Genomic DNA, 18,982 nt, shown 5'->3' with positions numbered 1-18,982 from the left:
GGGCATGGTTCAGAATGAGCAGTAGGGGTAGTTGTCTGGTGAGGCAGTCTGGCCCCAAAGAGAAAGACAGCTGCCCATTTCAGCTTCAAGCAGTGCATTATTTGCATCTGTAGGGGCACACTACAGATGTAGTGTTTTCAGCCACACTAGACGCTGTGCCAGAACCACCTTTCAGAACGCGATACCAGAGTCTTTCGAGACTGAAGGTTGCCAATACAATAGGGGCACTTGGTTAGTCTTGCATTAATTTGCTTTACTCACCATACAAAGAAGGTAGTATGGTGTCGCGATCCCTGCTTGCTTAGGAACATTAGAATAGCCCCACTGGATCAGGCCAAGGGCCCATCTAGTCCAGCTTCCTGTATCTCACAGTGGCCCACCAAATGCCCCAGGGAGCACACAAGACAACAGACACAACCTGCGTCCTGGTGCCCTCCCCTGCATCTGGCAATCAGCTTGCCTCTAAAACCAAGACCAACACTTGCTTGTGAACCTTTGGAGAGTTTAAGAACTTTAAAGCACAATGCTATGCTTGTCTACTCCGAAGTTCCATTTTCTTCAGTGGGGCTTACTCTCAAGAAAGTGTGCATAGGATTGCAGCCTTAATGATGTCAGTGGCATTGATCCTTTTGTTATATTTACACCTGGTCAGCCTAAAGCCTTGATTCCCAAACTGTGGGTCGGGACCCACTGGTGGGTTATGACCTGATTTTTGGTGGGTTGCCAATAGATGATGGAAAGATCAGATCACTAATTGCCTCAAACCCTGATGCAATTCCAAAATCAGATGCTGTAGCTACTAATTACTGTACAAAGAGCTCAGCTCCTGCAGTTTGCAAGCATGTGTAAATATAGGGAGATAAAAGTTTGAGTTACAGGGAGACAAATGTTTTCTGGCTATTATTACTTAAATAAATAAATAAATAAATAAATAAATAAATAAATTTCTAGATCCCCTTTTTTAAAAGTCTGGTAAGGTGGGTCCCGATAGAGTGTCGTTTTAAAAAGTGGGTCCCCGTGCTAAAAGGTTTGGGAACCACAGGACTAAAAGAAAACGGAAAAAAGAACGTATGATCCCTATTTCCAGTAATTGGGCCCTACCAATCATTGTCCCTGTTTTGCAGAGACTTGAGGGCTTGACTTCTGACCGTCCTGCTTGTGAGTTGCTTCCCTCTCAGTTTTAACCCCCTGTCTGGACTGGGGTATCAAAGTTAAATTCCTGCAAGGGAGGAACAGTTATTGAATGCAGTTTGTGTACATGCACATTGATACCAAATGCTAGCGCACTGCATCATAAAAACCTACTGAGACCCTGGGGTTCATCCAGCTCAGTATTATCGACACTGATGAGCAGCAGGTCTTCAGCGTTTCAGGAAAGGTTCTGTCCCAGCCATACCTAGAGATGCAGCCAGGGATTGAACCCAGGTTCCTGTGCACACACATCAAGTTGTCTTCCTTTCCACCCCACCACATCCACCAGTTCAGATTCAAAATGGGTGTGTTTTGAGTTGTTTTTTAAATTAGATTGTGAGTCCTTTGGGGACAGGGAACCATTTGAACCATTTGCTTAATTTTACTATGTAAACCACTTTGTGAGCTACTCTTGTTGAAAAGCAGTATATAAAAGTTCTTAATAGCAATAACTTTTCTATACATTGCCAAATCTGCCCCTGAAAACAACATGCATTAATCAGTAAAAAAGAAATAAGGCACCAACAACCAATAAACAACAAAGCCACATGGGTAGAAACAGCAGCTCAGTAAATCATTGCACTGTTAAAAGCATAAGAGAACAAGACAGACATCCCCTGGTGCTTGAAAAGTAGCAGAGGTGTCATTGGATGAACATGTTGAGGGAGCAGGTTTCACCATTTCAGTGCCAGCGCAGAGAAGGCCTCCTCTCCAAGTAGCCACCAGCCTGAGTTCAAAGACAGGGTTACCTGCTGAAGGGCCTCTGATGCAGATGTCAGTTGGCAGGTAAGTTCATGCAGGAGTAGGATATCCTTTAGATACCCTGACCCTAGGGCCTGCTTTTGCCAAACTCTCCGGGAGTTTGGGAGCTGCAGTAAGTCTTTGCAGGGGAGGAGGGAATGCAGCGACACGATCCCCAGGATTGCGCATAGAAGTGCAGGTTGGGGACCCTCACAAAGGCTTCCGCAGGGCTCTCCACACCTCTGGGAGACGGCTTCTTCTTCTAGTAATTAAGGTAAAGTCCCTGGCACCCCCAAAAGCAGCACAATCCTGGGGATTGTGTCACTGCATTCCCCCCTCCCCGCCCCTTAAAGGGACAAAAGCAGAGCTCTTCAGGCTGGGGTGTCGAGAAATTCTGCTCTAGGCCATTGATGGGTTAAAACCAGCACTGTGCATTGTGCTTGGAAACAGACTGGAAGCCAGTGGAGCTCTGTAAACCTTGGAGTGATGCCTTTGCAGTTGCCTATCTCAGTCTGGCTGCTGCAGACCGCTATCCTGTCTGCGTAGATTAAGTGCTGAGAGATTAAGCATCCTATTAAATATTTATTTAAGTTTTAAACAAAATAAGCTGTTTTGGTCAGTTCCGAATGCGCCAGCTTTTGAAGCCAGTGGCAAAGAGAGATTGTTTCAGAGTCACTGAATACAAGGCAGAGTAGAGCTGGGCGGCTTTGATTCGGATCCGGCCTGTTTCTGCACCCCGTCATGCTTGTTCAACCTGTACCTCTCCTTTCTGGTACGATCCACAGATGGCCTGCTGGACTGTATGGACCCAGACTGCTGCCTGCAGCCCCTGTGCCAGACCAACACACTCTGCCTGGGCTCTCCAGATCCCCTGGATATCATACAGGAGACCCAGCCCCCCGTCTCCCAGCAGAACCTTTACTCATTCTACGATCGGATCAAGTTCCTTGTCGGCAAAGACAGCACCCACGTCATTCCAGGAGACAATCCTTTCAATGGAGGGTGAGTTCTTTTTTTCTTTCAGGGTTTTTTTTTCTTGCAGCAAAATCTTTTTAGCCCACAAGAATGCTTGAACAAAACATGAAACTTACGCAACAGGAAGTGGAAAGCATATACATTATTGAATTGCCTTTCTACCAAAAACCATGACATATCAGTTAACCTGTTTCCACCCAGACCACAGGTGCGCACATTGGATCCTTGTTTCACATATGCAACGTTGGGCAAAAATGGTTTAATTAAATGAATATCTGCAGAGTATTTTGGAAAGAAGAGCAAGTCTCAATCACCTTGCAGGAGTAAATGACATACACTGTGCAATCCTAACTTGCGCTGTAACAGGTAGGCCATTGGGCCTGTGCTATATCCAGCGGAAGTTTGGGGCCAACTGTGGCTCAGCCACAGTCTTTTCCCCTTGCCCTGAGAGCCACAGTAGCCCCAATGGATCTGCGCCACCTGAGAAGGTGGCGCATATCCGAGCAGAATGGAGCAGACAGGAGCTCCCTAACTTCCTGGGAATGGGGGCTAGGATCTAGCATAACTGCTGGGTCCTGGCCCCGCCTCCCACTCCCTGCCCACCCACTGCCCGCCCTCGACCACCCCAAAATGCCTCCTCTCATCTCCTCCCCACCCTCTGCTTTCCTCCCTGATCCCTGTACTGGCCAAGCTCGGCCGGTGTGGACTTACCATTCCTTGCCACCACAGAGGCTGGATTTGGCCTCCATGAGCTGGCACACCTCTGTGTGCCGCCGCAGCTTACTCCTACAGAGGCACAAATATTCTTTATAGCATATTTGTGACCCTCCCAGGCCAGTGCAAGGGACTTGTGTCGGCCCAACAAGTGCTTAGGATTGCGCTCACAGCTTGAGAAATTAAGTAGAGAAAAGATCGCAGTCCAGTATTTATCTCTAGCTAAAACAAGGGTCTCCAAACTTTTCAGTATGCAGGCCACGTTGTATATTTTAGTTTCACAGGTTAAAAAAAATCAGTTTTATATAGGATGGAGGCAAGTGACACACGGCACACTTTCTCTACCTGATCTGTTGCGGAAACCTGATTTCTTTTGGTTTGTTTACACACGTGCAAAATCCACAATCGTTTTACAGCGTTGTTGAAAAGTCAGCATGTGGAAACTTGATTTGTTTTATCAGCAGGGGTGATTATAATAATTATGATCTGAGGGTCTTGAAGCGTATGGCCTAGGTGACTGATATGAGGGTTAGCCAATAAGAACATAAGAACATAAGAACATAAGAACAGCCCCACTGGATCAGGCCATAGGCCCATCTAGTCCAGCTTCCTGTATCTCACAGCGGCCCACCAAATGCCCCAGGGAGCACACCAGATAACAAGAGACCTCGTCCTGGTGCTCTCCCCTACATCTGGCATTCTGACTTAACCCATTCCTAAAATCAGGAGGTTGCGCATACACATCATGGCTTGTACCCCATAATGGATTTTTCCTCCAGAAACTCGTCCAATCCCCTTTTAAAGGCGTCTAGGCTAGACGCCAGCACCACATCCTGTGGCAAGGAGTTCCACAGACTGACCACGCGCTGAGTAAAGAAATATTTTCTTTTGTCTGTCCTAACCCGCCCAACACTCAATTTTAGTGGATGTCCCCTGGTTCTGGTATTATGTGAGAGTGTAAAGAGCATCTCCCTATCCACTCTGTCCATCCCCTGCATAATTTTGTATGTCTCAATCATGTCCCCCCTCAAGCGTCTCTTTTCTAGGCTGAAGAGGCCCAAACGCCGTAGCCTTTCCTCATAAGGAAGGTGCCCCAGCCCCGTAATCAGCTTAGTTGCTCTCTTTTGCACCTTCTCCATTTCCACTATGGAATGGAGTCTGACACCACACTGGACATATGGAAAGGAGTGTGGTGGACAGAACTGCATATGTTAACTGTCCGACCGCATGGTTGGGAAAAAATATTTTAACTTGCTGTGGGCCAGATAAAATCTTTTGGCAGACCGGATGTGGCCCCCAAGCTGTACTTTGGAGACCCCTGAACTAAACATGACACCGTTGGCTAATACTCAGGCAACAGCAAAATGAATGTGCAGTTCAGTCATTTCTGCCCATTTCCTGTGTTGCGCTATACTGTTGCAAGTGTAGACCAGACCCAACTCAAAATAGTCAGCAAATTCTGCTGAAATAACCCAGTATTCCTTGAATTCAGTAGATGGAACTTATTGTCTCAGGACAGCAACCCTGGAGTAAAAATCTCCAAATTTTGATGGAGAACTAAACTAGCTCTGACTTCTGACTACTGTCCAGTACCCACTTGTATCTTGCAATTACCCAGTAGCAAACTGGGAAATGTCATTAGCGTCACCCCCAGCTGATCTTTGGGGAGAGAAACATTTCCTGTGACAATGCTGTCTGCTGGGAACTTTGTTATCAGTGAATGTGATGGCAGAGAGATGCATAACGAGATTATATTTTTAGTCTTTGGTGGACAGGTAGGTTTGTTTTACATGGATTTGACATCATGTCCATATTTAATGAGCTTTTTCTCTTGACAGCCAAAGTTCTGTAGGATTCTACCACCTGCGTCTTGTGGTTCTATTAATGTCTTTCCCCAAAAGGCTATTTTAGATTCTGTAACAGCCAAATGTCTCAGAAACATGCCCATCTTTAGTGCTCATGCCACTTTAATATGGTAACTGTAGAACTGGACATTCCCTTCTGTTCAGAAAGACAGCTGTCCATTGCTGTGAATGTGCAAAGTGTGTGTGCAAAGTGTGTGCAGAGCCAGCCCCATTGAACCCCCCTGCCACTGGAGGCTAGGACTTCCACTGTTGGAAGGGGCTGTGTGGAATGGTTTGACTTACTCAAGTATGTGTTTATTTTTCAATAAATAGGACACAATCCAACCAAAGTTAAGCCCGTTTAAGTAGTGGCGTAGGTCAAGGGGGTACAAAGCCCTAAATTTTGCAGGGAGCCTCACCACAGCATGCAAGGGACCCCTCCCCCTCCCACTCACAGCCGTTCCAGGCAGGGGGAGCAAAATGAAGACATACACCTGGCTCCAAAGAGGAGGGAGAGGGGCCCCTTACACACTGGAGTGAGGCTCCCTGCAAAACTTAGTTTTTTGCACCCCCTCTAGCTATACCACTGCATTTAAATCTCAATCAATGGGAGGTGCACAGTGCAATTCAGTATGTGTTTACTGGAAAGCTCTGCAATATGCAGTGGGATGGGGCTTATTTCCTGTAAGTTTGATGAGGATTGCAGTCTCATTCAATTAACAGCCTAATCTTATTCCCCACCATCTTCTGCCATGCAAGTCAAAATTTTGTTTACATACTGCCCAGTAGGCTGCCTGATTGCCTATATACCCATGCTACCATTTTTGCTGGTGTAAAGAGGCAGCACGGTTTGAAAAATCAAGGATAGGATCTGATGTGCACCTTTGCTGCCAAGTTCCACCCTTTCCAGCCGCTACTTACCCCTCCCTACCCCAACCCAAATCACCTACATTCCACCCCTTCCACCAGGTGAGTCTGACATGCATGCAGCACCAGTAGCCATTTCTGCCAGCAACTCTGTCTGCAGTGTGATGTTTGTGCCGCCACCAGGTCATAGATCCATTGTCATAAATGGCCAATGAGATTGGGCGGTCAGTCTCATTCTTTGGTTGTTTGGCAACCTTCAGTCTCGAAAGACTATGGTAGAAGCCTACAGCACCCGGTATTCCCAGGCGGTCTCCCATCCAAGTACTAACCAGGCCTGACCCTGCTTAGCTTCCGAGATCATGGTATAAGCCTACAACACCCGGTATTCCCAGGTGGTCTCCCATCCAAATACTAACCAGGCCTGATGCTGCTTAGCTTCTGAGATCAGACAAGATCAGGCATGTGCAGGGTAACTTAATGAAATCTAATCTCTTCCTCTGAAAAAAATACTACTCAATTGTGCTTCGCTTTAACTGGATCACATTAATTATATATTAATCATATTTTATATTTCTGTGTAACTATTATGAAAGGGGAGATATAAATAACTTAAATAAATACATAAATACATACTTATAAATTATGAATTGAAAGCTTATATAGCATAATAGATAAGAGGCAAGCTGCCCAATTCTACTAAACTACCCCAGCACCAGTGTAGCCATGCCAACGGGGTGCTCACTGTATCCCTCAGGGGAGTTTCGGTCCCAGAGTCCTCCATGTAATAAAGGAACATTTGTTCCCTTGCCCCAAGGTGAGCCTCCTCTACCTCAATGGGTCTACTCAGATCGGTGCCAAGTACTGGCACAAGACCGAGTTGACCAGGGAAGGTGAATTGAGGCCAAGAAGGGGGACAGGAAATCACCAGTGCTGCCACCACCGATACTGCCCCCTTCTTGGCCTCGACAAACAGCCCTCTCCTCCCTACTCTCCATCCTGTTTCTTTTCTCCCTGTTCTTCTCATACACACACACACCCACTCACTATCCACCACAACTCCACACTGTCTTACTGGCCCTGGGCTTCCACAATGGTTGCTGTCGCAGGGGCACGACCGCTCGCCACTTGCAGCTGCGACTGGGCTGCGCTTGCCTTCCGTTGCCTTTTGAAATGGCCATAAAGTGCCCTGTGTGTTATTTATAAATCATGCACTCTAACCAGTTCCCTTGATTCCCAGTCTTGTTGGACACCATGTGAAATGCTGTACAATCGGTGTTGGGACATTTTCCTGAGCCACTGCCTCATCTTTACGTAAAGGGATAGTGGGAAGGGCTCCAGGGCTCCATGGTCGACACTGACCCTCAAGACTTATTGTATGTCAGTTATGCAATCACTAGGTTCTTGTCTGTTGCAGTTCAGTTAATAATAATAATAATAATAATAATAATAATAATAATAATAATAATAATAATAATAATAATAATAATATAGGTATTTATATACCGCCTTTCTTGGTCTATATTCAAGACTTTATTCAAGGCGGTTTACATAGGCAGGCTGATTAAATCCCCGTAGGAATTTTTACAATTGAAAGAAGGTTCTATCTTTCAAGAACCACAACAGTCTAGATGTTTCACTCTGATCTGGCTTCACATTCTGGCCTCCATCCTCCCTCACTCAGAGCACATGGAATAGCTCGGCTCAGCTTGTCAGCTGCTTCAAGGTCTCATGGTGCCAGTGGCCTCGAACTGGTGACCTTGTGGATGTTATCTTCAGGCAAATGGAGGCTCAGCCCTCTAGACCAGACCTCCTGCCCCAGTTCTGCTCCAGATCAAATCTGAAGTCTCTAGCTGATTCTGAATGCCAGATGCAAAGCAGTGGCAACAGGGTATTTATTTATTTATTTTATTCACGGCATTTTTAACCCCATCTTTCTCCCCAAGGGGACTCAGAATACAGGTTTTATGTTGTCTTGAGTGCTTCCAGAGGCTTCTGAAAGGCCACTGTTAAATGAACCTTTGATGGGCCTTTGGCCTGATCCAGCAGGGCTCTTCTTATGACTTCTGAAAAATTAATCAGGTTACTCTGAATTATTTCCACAGCAGAGTGAGGGGTTGGGGTGGTATTGAGTCCAGTGTTACCGAGATCCATATCCATAATACTAGAACTCTCATAATACTGGAACCAGGGATCATCCATTGAAACTGACAGGCGCGAGGATCCAGACATACAGAAGAAAGTCCTTTTCTTCATGCAACGCATAATTGATTTATGAAACAGGGTGCACTGCCACAAGATGTGATCAGAACCTCTAACTCAGAAGGCTTTAAAGGGGGATTAAACAGATTTGTGGAAAATGAATCCATTGGTACTTCCATGTTCGAGTTTCTATGCCTCTAAATACCAACTGCTGGGAAGCAATCCCACTGGCTGACTCTTGCCTTCTTGCCCTTCCAGTTGGTCATTGTGGGAAGCACGGTGCTAGGCTCGATGGACCTTTGGTCTGTTCTAGCAGGGTTTATATCCAGCTCTTGTCCCTGGGTCTCACAGTATTCTTCAGGGCTGGTCTTTGGAGATTGGAAGCCCCAGAACAGCCTGCTATATCCCTGCACTTAGTATCCAGTTTTGTGTGTCGCCTTTCAACACGTTGAAGTCAAGCGGTTTGCCCTCTACCACCATCCTGTGACCCTTTGCCACTCCAAAGGGAGAGCAGAGCTCTCGGTTGCGGCTCCTGTTTCCTGATACCATTGTGGTTTTCATGCCGACCCTTGTGCTGATGGACAGCTAGGAATGGTTTAAAGATACAAAGCAAACAGCCAAGAGTAAGTGGCCGGGAAATCAATAAGAGAATGATCAAGTGGCACAAGAACACTTGTTATCTGTTCATCAAGATGATATAGAGAGACGTCCTCTGCATGTGGAATTTAACTCAGCGGCTTGTTTTATCATCATAAATGTTCGTATCAATATAGGCACTCATTCGGACTTTTGTTGTTTCCCTCCCTTGTTCATGAATAATGCAGAATTGCTGATATTTTGCAGAAGATGGGGGCTTTACATTTTATCGTTCAGGGCAATTCGTCAATGTCTATTTTATATCTTTCATTTCTCTTTGTCCCACTCTCTCTCTCTCTCACTCACTCACACACAGACACAGAGAGAGAGAGAGAGAGAGAGAGAGAGAGAGAGAGAGAGAGAGAGAAACATAAGAACATAAGAACAGCCCCACTGGATCAGGCCATAGGCCCATCTAGTCCAGCTTCCTGTATCTCACAGCGGCCCACCAAATGCCCCAGGGAGCACACCAGATAACAAGAGACCTCATCCTGGTGCTCTCCCCTACATCTGGCATTCTGACTTCACCCATTCCTAAAATCAGGAGGTTGCGCATACACATCATGGCTTGTACCCCATAATGGATTTTTCCTCCAGAAACTCGTCCAATCCCCTTTTAAAGGCGTCTAGGCTAGACGCCAGCACCACATCCTGTGGCAAGGAGTTCCACAGACCGACCACGCGCTGAGTAAAGAAATATTTTCTTTTGTCTGTCCTAACCCGCCCAACACTCAATTTTAGTGGATGTCCCCTGGTTCTGGTATTATGTGAGAGTGTAAAGAGCATCTCCCTATCCACTCTGTCCATCCCCTGCATAATTTTGTATGTCTCAATCATGTCCCCCCTCAAGCGTCTCTTTTCTAGGCTGAAGAGGACCAAACGCCGTAGCCTTTCCTCATAAGGAAGGTGCCCCAGCCCCGTAATCATCTTAGTCGCTCTCTTTTGCACCTTTTCCATTTCCGCTATGTCTTTTTTGAGATGCGGCGACCAGAACTGGACACAATACTCCAGGTGTGGCCTTACCATCGATTTGTACAACGGCATTATAATACTAACCGTTTTGTTCTCAATACCCTTCCTAATGATCCCAAGCATAGAATTGGCCTTCTTCACTGCCACCGCACATTGGGTCGACACTTTCATCGATCTGTCCACCACCACCCCAGGATCTCTCTCCTGATCTGTCACAGACAGCTCAGAACCCATCAGCCTATATCTAAAGTTTTGATTTTTTGCCCCAATGTGCATGACTTTACACTTACTGACATTGAAGCGCATCTGCCATTTTGCTGCCCATTCTGCCAGTCTGGAGAGATCCTTCTGGAGCTCCTCACAATCACTTCTGGTCTTTACCACTCGGAAAAGTTTGGTGTCGTCTGCAAACTTTGCCACTTCACTGCTCAACCCTGTCTCCAGGTCATTTATGAAGAGGTTGAAAAGCACCGGTCCCAGGACAGATCCTTGGGGCACACCGCTTTTCACCTCTCTCCATTGTGAAAATTGCCCATTGACACCCACTGTCTGCTTCCTGGCCTCCAACCAGTTCTCAATCCACGAGAGGACCTGTCCTCTAATTCCCTGACTGTGGAGTTTTTTCAGTAGCCTTTGGTGAGGGACCGTGTCAAACGCCTTCTGAAAGTCCAGATATATAATGTCCACAGGTTCTCCCGCATCCACATGCCTGTTGACCTTTTCAAAGAATTCTATAAGGTTCGTGAGGCAAGACTTACCCTTACAGAAGCCATGCTGACTCTCCCTCAGCAAGGCCTGTTCGTCTATGTGTTTTGAGATCCTATCTTTGATGAGGCATTCCACCATCTTACCCGGTATGGATGTTAGGCTGACCGGCCTATAGTTTCCCGGGTCCCCCCTCTTTCCTTTTTTAAAAATAGGTGTGACATTTGCTATCATCCAATCTTCTGGTACCGTGGCCGTTTTGAGGGACAAGTTGCATACCTTAGTCAAGAGATCTGCAACTTCATTCTTCAATTCCTTAATAACCCTTGGGTGTATGCCATCAGGGCCCGGTGACTTATTGATCTTTAATTTATCAATGAGGTCTGAAACATCTTCTCTTTTAACCTCTATCTGACTTAACTCCTCGGTTAGGAGGGGCCGTTCGGGCAGCGGTATCTGCCCAAGGTCTTCTGCCTTGAAGACAGATGCAAAGAACTCATTTAATTTCTCTGCCATCTCTAAGTCTCCTTTTATCTCCCCTTTCCCTCCCTCACCATCCAGAGGGCCAACCGCTTCTCTGGCGGGTTTCCTGCTTCTAACATATTTGAAGAAGCTTTTAGTATTCCCCTTAATGTTGCTGGCCATGCGTTCCTCATAGTCTCGCTTGGCCTCCCCTATCACCTTCTTACATTTCTTTTGCCACAGTTTATGTTCCTTTTTATTCTCTTCATTAGGGCAAGACTTCCATTTATGGAAGGAAGCTTCCTTGCACTTCACAGCCTCTCTAACTTGGCTGGTTAGCCATGCGGGCACTCTCCTGGATTTAGTGAAACCCTTCTTTCTTTGCGGTATACACCTCTGCTGGGCCTCTATTACTGTTGTTTTAAGCAGCCTCCATGCACTCTGGAGAGACTGGACTCTTTTTACCCTCCCTTTCAACCTCCTTCTAACCAGCCTCCTCATTTGAGGGAAGTCCGCCCGTCGGAAGTCAAGGGTTTTTGTTAGAGATTTGCCTGGTATTCTTCCCCCAACGTGCACGTCAAAACAGATCGCAGCATGATCACTGTTCCCCAATGGCTCAGTAACGTTTACATCTCTAGCCAGGTCCTGCGTACCGCACAAAATTAAATCCAGAGTCACCTGTCCTCTGGTGGGCTCCATGACTAGCTGATCTAAGCCACAGTCATTTAGCACGTCAAGAAATCCGGTTTCCTTATCGTGTCCAGAACACAAATTGACCCAGTCAATATGAGGATAATTGAAGTCCCCCATGATTACAACCCTGTCCTTCCTTGTCACCTCCCTGATCTGTTCCCTCATTTCAAGGTCCCCATCAGGTTTCTGGTCTGGAGGACGATAGCACGCCCCCAGTATTACATCACTGCACAAGCCTGGTAATTTAACCCACAGAGATTCTACGGTGGAGTCGGACCCACCTTCAATCTCTACTTTGCTGGATTCTATCCCTTCCTTAACATAAAGGGCCACCCCACCTCCAACACGCCCCTCCCTGTCCCTCCTGTAGAGTTTATAGCCCGGGATTGCGGTATCCCACTGATTCTCCGCATTCCACCAGGTTTCCGTTATGCCCACTATGTCAATATTTTCCCTTGTCACCAGACATTCCAGTTCTCCTATCTTTGCTTGTAGACTTCGGGCATTCGCATAAAAGCATTTATACATGGAATGCCCCAGGATGGGCTGCTTATTCGCTCCTTTGTCCCCGCATCCTCTCATTGTGCCAAACCGTCTATCACATCCCATCACCCTACCTTTCCCAATTTCTTCTCCTACCCTGCCTTTGTCTTGTTGTTCTCTAACCTCCCCATCTTCATCCCATAGGGATGAGGAGTCCCGAACCGGATGCCCCTTGGCTCCTGTCGGCCTTCCCCCAGGGATCAGTTTAAAAGCTGCTCTGCCACCTTTTTAATGTTATGCGCCAGCAGTCTGGTTCCATTCTGGTTCAAATGGAGCCCATCCCTCTTGTACAGGCCCCGCTTGTCCCAAAACGTTCCCCAGTGCCTAACGAATCTAAACCCCTCCTCCCTACACCACCGTCTCATCCACGCATTGAGACCCCTGATCTCCGCCTGCCTAGCTGGCCCTGCGCGTGGAACAGGTAGCACTTCAGAGAACGCTACCTTTGAGGTCCTGGCTTTCAGCTTCCTGCCTAAAAGCCTAAATTTGGCCTCCAGAAGGTAACAGCTCCACTTGATTGTCAGAAAGCCAGAGTGTAATTCAGTGATAAATTCACCTAAAAGTGAACTGTCACAGGTCATTGGTATACCTAGAACATAAGAACATAAGAACAGCCCCACTGGCTCAGGCCATAGGCCCATCTTGTCCAGCTTCCTGTATCTCACAGCGGCCCACCAAATGCCCCAGGGTGCACACCAGATAACAAGAGACCTCATCCTGGTGCCCTCCCTTGCATCTGGCCTTCTTAAATCAGGAGGTTGCGCATACACATCATGGCTTGTACCCCATAATGGATTTTTCCTCCAGAAACTTGTCCAATCCCTTTTTAAAGGCGTCCAGACCAGATGCCGTCACCACATCCTGTGGCAAGGAGTTCCACAGACCGGCCACACGCTGAGTAAAGAAATATTTTCTCTTGTCTGTTCTAACTCTCCCAACACTCAATTTTAGTGGATGTCCCCTGGTTCTGGTGTTATGTGAGAGTGTAAAGAGCATCTCCCTATCCACTTTATCCATCCCCTGCATAATTTTGTATGTCTCAATCATGTCCCCCCTCAGACGCATCTTTTCTAGGCTGAAGAGGCCCAAACGCTGTAGCCTTTCCTCATAAGGAAGGTGCCCCAGCCCCGTAATCATCTTAGTCACTCTCTTTTGCACCTTTTACTCCATCAGACAATCTAACTCTGCTGTTCACTTGCTAGGGAAGCTAAACTGTTTCTTTAGAACCTTGGGGGCGCATTACATTAAATCTCAAACCCAGTCTAAGCTAACTGCATTTTCCTTTTCATTTCAAAACAGTGGCATAGCTAGAGGGGGTGCAAAGCATGAAGTTTTGCAGGGAGCCTCCCTGCAGTGTGCAAGCAGCCCCTCTGCATCCCCTCCAGGCAGAGAGAGCAAAACGGGGGCATACGCTCTGAAAGGAAGTGAGAGGGGCTGCATGCACGCTATGGGGAGGCTCCCTGCAAAACTTCATGCTTTGCACCCCCTCTAGCTATGCCACTGGCTCCGAAAGTTATTTGAAATCTCCCTTGCAAGCTCTCCCTGTCCTCCCGAGTCCTTGTGAGCACCCCCCGCAGAACCAAAATGAAAAGTATGCCTACCCATGATGTTTTGGCTTTACAGCATCTCATTCTGACTAAACCAGCGCAGATCATTGGGAGACAGATGTCAAGGTTATGGGAAGCAGTGGAAACCACAGCTGTGCCCGAGGGATTGGGACCACTGCTTCCATTGTATCTTGAAGCATCTCAGCAGCTATAGTTCCAGTTGAAACGGCATCATATAATAGCAGTGTACAAAGCTGAGTGAATCAATGCTCCTTATTTTCATTACTGCCTGAAAGAGCATTTTAACATCTTCCATCCTTGGAGAAAGGCTGTCGTCATGTCTTAAGCCAAGAAATATGCAAATCTTTGCTTCTTCTGTGTTTTTACTTTCCAGGAATTCCTCCATTTCTTTCTGCCTATTTGAATTTCTTAACAATTAGAGATCAAGTTTTCCTGAAAGCTTAGAAGCATTCAACAAGAAACCCAGGTCCAGGAGGTCTTGTTTTACTTAGGCTCTAATCCTATGCACACTTTCCTGGCAGCAAGCCCCATTGAACAGAATGGGACTTACTTTTGAGTAGATCTGCTTAGGATGGGGCTGTTAACCTATCTTCACCCAGATTTGGTGAGTCCTGGTACTTGGGTGGTAGAAAGTTCAGAGCAGTTTTAGGAGGTTCAATGACTGTGAACAGTCTGACAGAACAGTTTCCTTGTGCTTAGTTGCAAATTCACTATATAACAGATATATCATCTGTACAGGCTCCAGAATTCGAAGTGCTCTGGGCCAGTCCAGGCTGCTTGCCTCAACTCTCCTCTCAATTCATTTGTTCTTTTGCCTAGGAAACTCCTCCTCCCTCTGTGAGTCCTGTGCCCTCACTTCCTTTATGCACAAAACTTGGGATTTCCAGTGTTTTTCTTTTCATTTTCCCCACACAATCCAGACTAATGATCTCTTCACACAATACATTCTTTATGTCAGATGCAGGGGAGGGCACCAGGACGCAGGCTGTGTCTGTTGTCTTGGGTGCTCCCTGAAGCATTTGGTGGGCCACTGTGAGATACAGGAAGCTGGACTAGATGGGCCTATGGCCTGATCCAGCGGGGCTGTTCTTATGTTCTTAACTACAATTCCCAGGAGGCCTTGCAGGTCTCTTGTTATCTGGTGTGCTCCCTGGGGCATTTGGTGGGCCGCTGTGAGATACAGGAAGCTGGACTAGATGGGCCTATGGCCTGGTCCAGTGGGGCTGTTCTTATGTTCTTAACTACAATTCCCAGGAAGCCTTGCAGGTCTCTTGTTATCTGCTGTGCTCCCTGGGGCATTTGGTGGGCCGCTGTGAGATACAGGAAGCTGGACTAGATGGGCCTTTGGCCTGATCCAGTGGGGCTCTTACGTTCTTATGTACACGTGCACCTATAAACGTAAACATTGACAAACATGTATATCATACAGGCTCCATCCTGAATAGCAGAACTCTAAGTAGCAATTGGAACTTCCCATGCTACTTCAGGTGGAGTCTAAGCTAGCTGTTACCATATATTGCATTACAGTGCATTGCAGTGACATAGCTAGATGGGGTGCAGAGCACAAAGTTTTGCAGGGAGCCACACTGCAGTGTGCAAGAGGCCCCTCCCCTTTGGAGCCAGTTCAGGCGGTGGGTGCCCCACCGCCTGGAATGGCTTTGAAGCTTCCTGCAAAACTTCAGGCTTTGCACCCCTCTGGCTACGCCACTGGTGCAAAGCATTTTGACTTGGAAGAAAGAGCCCTTGAAATCAGTGGGACTTGATTCCAAGTAAATGTATTTATACATACTAAAGAATTTCAAAAGAGCATCCACAAAAGAACATCTGCTTATTTTCCACTGTTTTGTTTTGAGCAGCATGACACTCTAGCTCAGGGGTGCCCAAACCCCGGCCCACGGGCCACTTGCGGCCCGCTGCGGGTCCCCATCCAGCCCCCAAGGGGTCCCCCCACCTCCAATGGGCACCTGGCCCTAACCCCAGCTCATGCTGGCCCGCCGCACAAGCTCTGCGCCTTGCTTTCCCTCGCTGCCACTGAGCTCAGCAGCAGCGAAGGAAAGACGAGCCCAGTCGGCGTGCAGGTCCTTTTATAGTGGGAAGGTTAGACTTGCAGGTCTCGCGTTACTTCCCATTATAAAAGATCCTGCGCGCTTACCTGCTGGTCTCTTCTTTCTTGCCCATTGCCTGGGCTGGGCTGGTATCTGCTCCATTTGGCTCGGCTCCCCTCCCCTCCCCTCCTGCAACCTGAGCCAGGGGAGAGAGGGGGGGGGGAGCCCAGGCCAGCTTGCAGCAGCCCAGGCCAGCTTGCAGCAGTCTCCTGAGGGAGGGAGGGAGCGAGGGAGGGAGGGAGCGAGGGTGGAACCAGCCAGCCAGCCAGGCAGCAGCAGCAGCACATGGGCAAGCAGGCAGGCAGCCCAAGCAAAGGAAGGAGGGAAAGTGAGGGGGCAGGTCAGCAAGCAAGTATGTGAAGGTATGGAAGATCCCTCCTCCATTTGTGTGTGTGTGTGTGTGTGTGAATGGGATCATAAACTGGCATGAACTGACACAGTGTCAGAGAGATGTGGCCCTCCTGCCAAAAACTTTGAGCACCGCTGCTCTAGCTAAACGTAGTGCCTGTTCTTGTAGCCCAATCCTATCAAGAGCTGAGCTGCCCTGTGGAGGGGTTTACAACAGCAGAACCCTCTGACACCGGCTCTGCTGGGCAATTAATTGCTTGCAAAACAAAACAAACAACCAAGGCCTCCCTCCCACCCAGGATCTTCCAGGTGTAAAATCAATTAATTCAGGTGTGCTCATGCAAAAAGCTGGTTTAATCCTGATTTGAAAGCTGGTGGTGCTTGTTAACAGGAAAAAAGCCTTCACAAAAACATTGGCCCCCATTCCTGACTTCATAAAAAGAACAATCCTGGGTCAATCATTGCAGAAGAGGCCTAATTTGCACTCACTTTAAAGCATTTCTGAATGCAGAAGCTATGGAGAGAAGCATCTGCTGTCAGGCAGTCACTAGCTGCTGTCCATTGCTTTCTTTTTCCAGCACTCAGAACTTTCTTAATCATTAGCGGCCTCGGTGGGGGGGGGGAGCATAAAAACTAAATCCTGTCTATCTCCTTGATCTGTGCTCTTCCATCAGTCTCCCAGCCCCACTGTCAAGTCATTGCTAAGAGGAGGGAAGAGAAAACTCTGGTGATGTGCGACAGCTTGCAATAAACAGTGAAAGAGAGGCGCTCACTCCACCATTTGTGTTGGAACACAGCTTTTGTCTCCTTAGGGTGCTTATAAGTAGAACTTGCAACAAAATGCCGAAGTGTGTCACCAGCCCCCAGCAGAATTGCTTCTGTTCAGGACATTGGGGGAGGGGGAGGCTGTTTCAGAAAGGGGGGGGGAAGTAAAAGACACCTTTTTCTTTCCTGGCTCTTGAAGTCCTTCTCCCCCCACTGTGCCAAGTGTATTATTACTATATAGTGGGAAAGCAGGAGAGGTTTCAGAGAAAGCAAACAGGAGAAAGCGTTCCTTTTTACTCCTCCCTCCCCCAACCCTTCTGTATAGCATAGCATGTGTGTGTGTTCCTGCTGAGATAAGAACATAAGAAGAGCCCCACTGTGATCAGTGGCCATCTAGTCCAGTTCGGGATCAGTGGCCATCTAGTCCAGCTTCCTGTATCTCACAGTGGCCCACCAGATGCCCCAGGAAGCACAAGACCACAAGAGACCTGCATCCTCCCCTGTATCAGGTGCCCTCCCCTGTATCTGGCATGCTGAGTTAGCCTACTTCTAAAATCAGGAGGTTGCACTTACCCATCATGGCTTGTAACCCGTGACGGACTTTTCCTCCAGAAATTTGTCCAATCCCCTTTTGAAGCTCTCCAGGCCAGATGCCATCACCACCACCTGTGGCAAGGAGTTCCACATACTAATTACATGCTGAGTAAAGAAACGTTTTCTTTTGTCTGTCCTAACTCTCTCAACACTCAGTTTTAGTGGATGTCCCTTGGTTCTGGTGTTGTGTGAGAGGGAAAAGAACATCCCCCTATCTGCTTTATCCATCCCCTGCATAATTTTGAATGTCTCAAACATGTCCCCTTCAGGCATCTTTTTTTTAGACTGAAGAGCCCCAAACGCTGTAGCCTTTCCTCGTAAGGGAGGTGCCCCAGCCCAGTAATCATTCTGGTCACTCTCTTCTGCCCACCCACAACATTCCAGGGCACAACAGCTTTCGACATCGCGTAGGTTTGGGAAGCTCACTAACCATAGGTACTCTGTTGGGAGACTTGGAATTTTTAAAAGAACCTTTTTCTTTTAATTAGCAAACTAATATACAAAGTTCCAAACAACACAGTCCTGAAACGTGCTGGAATCCCTAGCATGTATGCACTGCTGAAACAGAGATGCCTGCGTTGGCTCGGTCATGTCGTGAGAATGGATGATGGCCGGATCCCAAAGGATCTCCTCTATGGAGAACTCGTGCAAGGAAAGCGCCCTACAGGTAGACCACAGCTGCGATACAAGGACATCTGCAAGAGGGATATGAAGGCCTTAGGAGTGGACCTCAACAAGTGGGAAACCCTGGCCTCTGAGCGGCCCGCTTGGAGGCAGGCTGTGCAGCATGGCCTTTCCCAGTTTGAAGAGACACTTGGCCAACGGTCTGAGGCTAAGAGGCAAAGAAGGAAGGCCCATAGCCAGGAAGACAGACCAGGGACAGACAGCACTTGCTGCCAGTGTGGAAGGGATTGTCACTCCCAAATTGGCCTTTTCAGCCACACTAGACACTGTTCCAGAACCACCTTTCAGAGCGCGATACCACAGTCTTTCGAGACTGAAGGTTGCCAACATGTATACTTTTGCACATAGAGACCCCTCAGTGACACTGAAAGCACTA

At 47.6% G+C, this 18,982-nt stretch overlaps 1 protein-coding gene across 3 annotated transcripts in view; it reads left to right on the top strand.

Moving 5' to 3' along the window:
* Positions 1-18,982, top strand: part of TENM4 (teneurin transmembrane protein 4) — a 367,138-nt gene that overhangs the window by 268,471 nt on the left and 79,685 nt on the right. For all 3 annotated transcript variants that reach the window (XM_066622507.1, XM_066622506.1, XM_066622505.1), the window contains one exon: positions 2,718-2,934. In XM_066622507.1, the coding sequence (XP_066478604.1) occupies positions 2,718-2,934 (217 nt within the window). The remainder of the gene's footprint in view (positions 1-2,717; positions 2,935-18,982) is intronic.

This window comes from Tiliqua scincoides, chromosome 3 (assembly GCF_035046505.1).
Source record: "Tiliqua scincoides isolate rTilSci1 chromosome 3, rTilSci1.hap2, whole genome shotgun sequence".
Taxonomy (NCBI): Eukaryota; Metazoa; Chordata; class Lepidosauria; order Squamata; family Scincidae; genus Tiliqua; species Tiliqua scincoides.
Note: the sequence above shows the minus strand (reverse complement) of the source record. Positions and strands in the feature narration are given on the sequence as shown.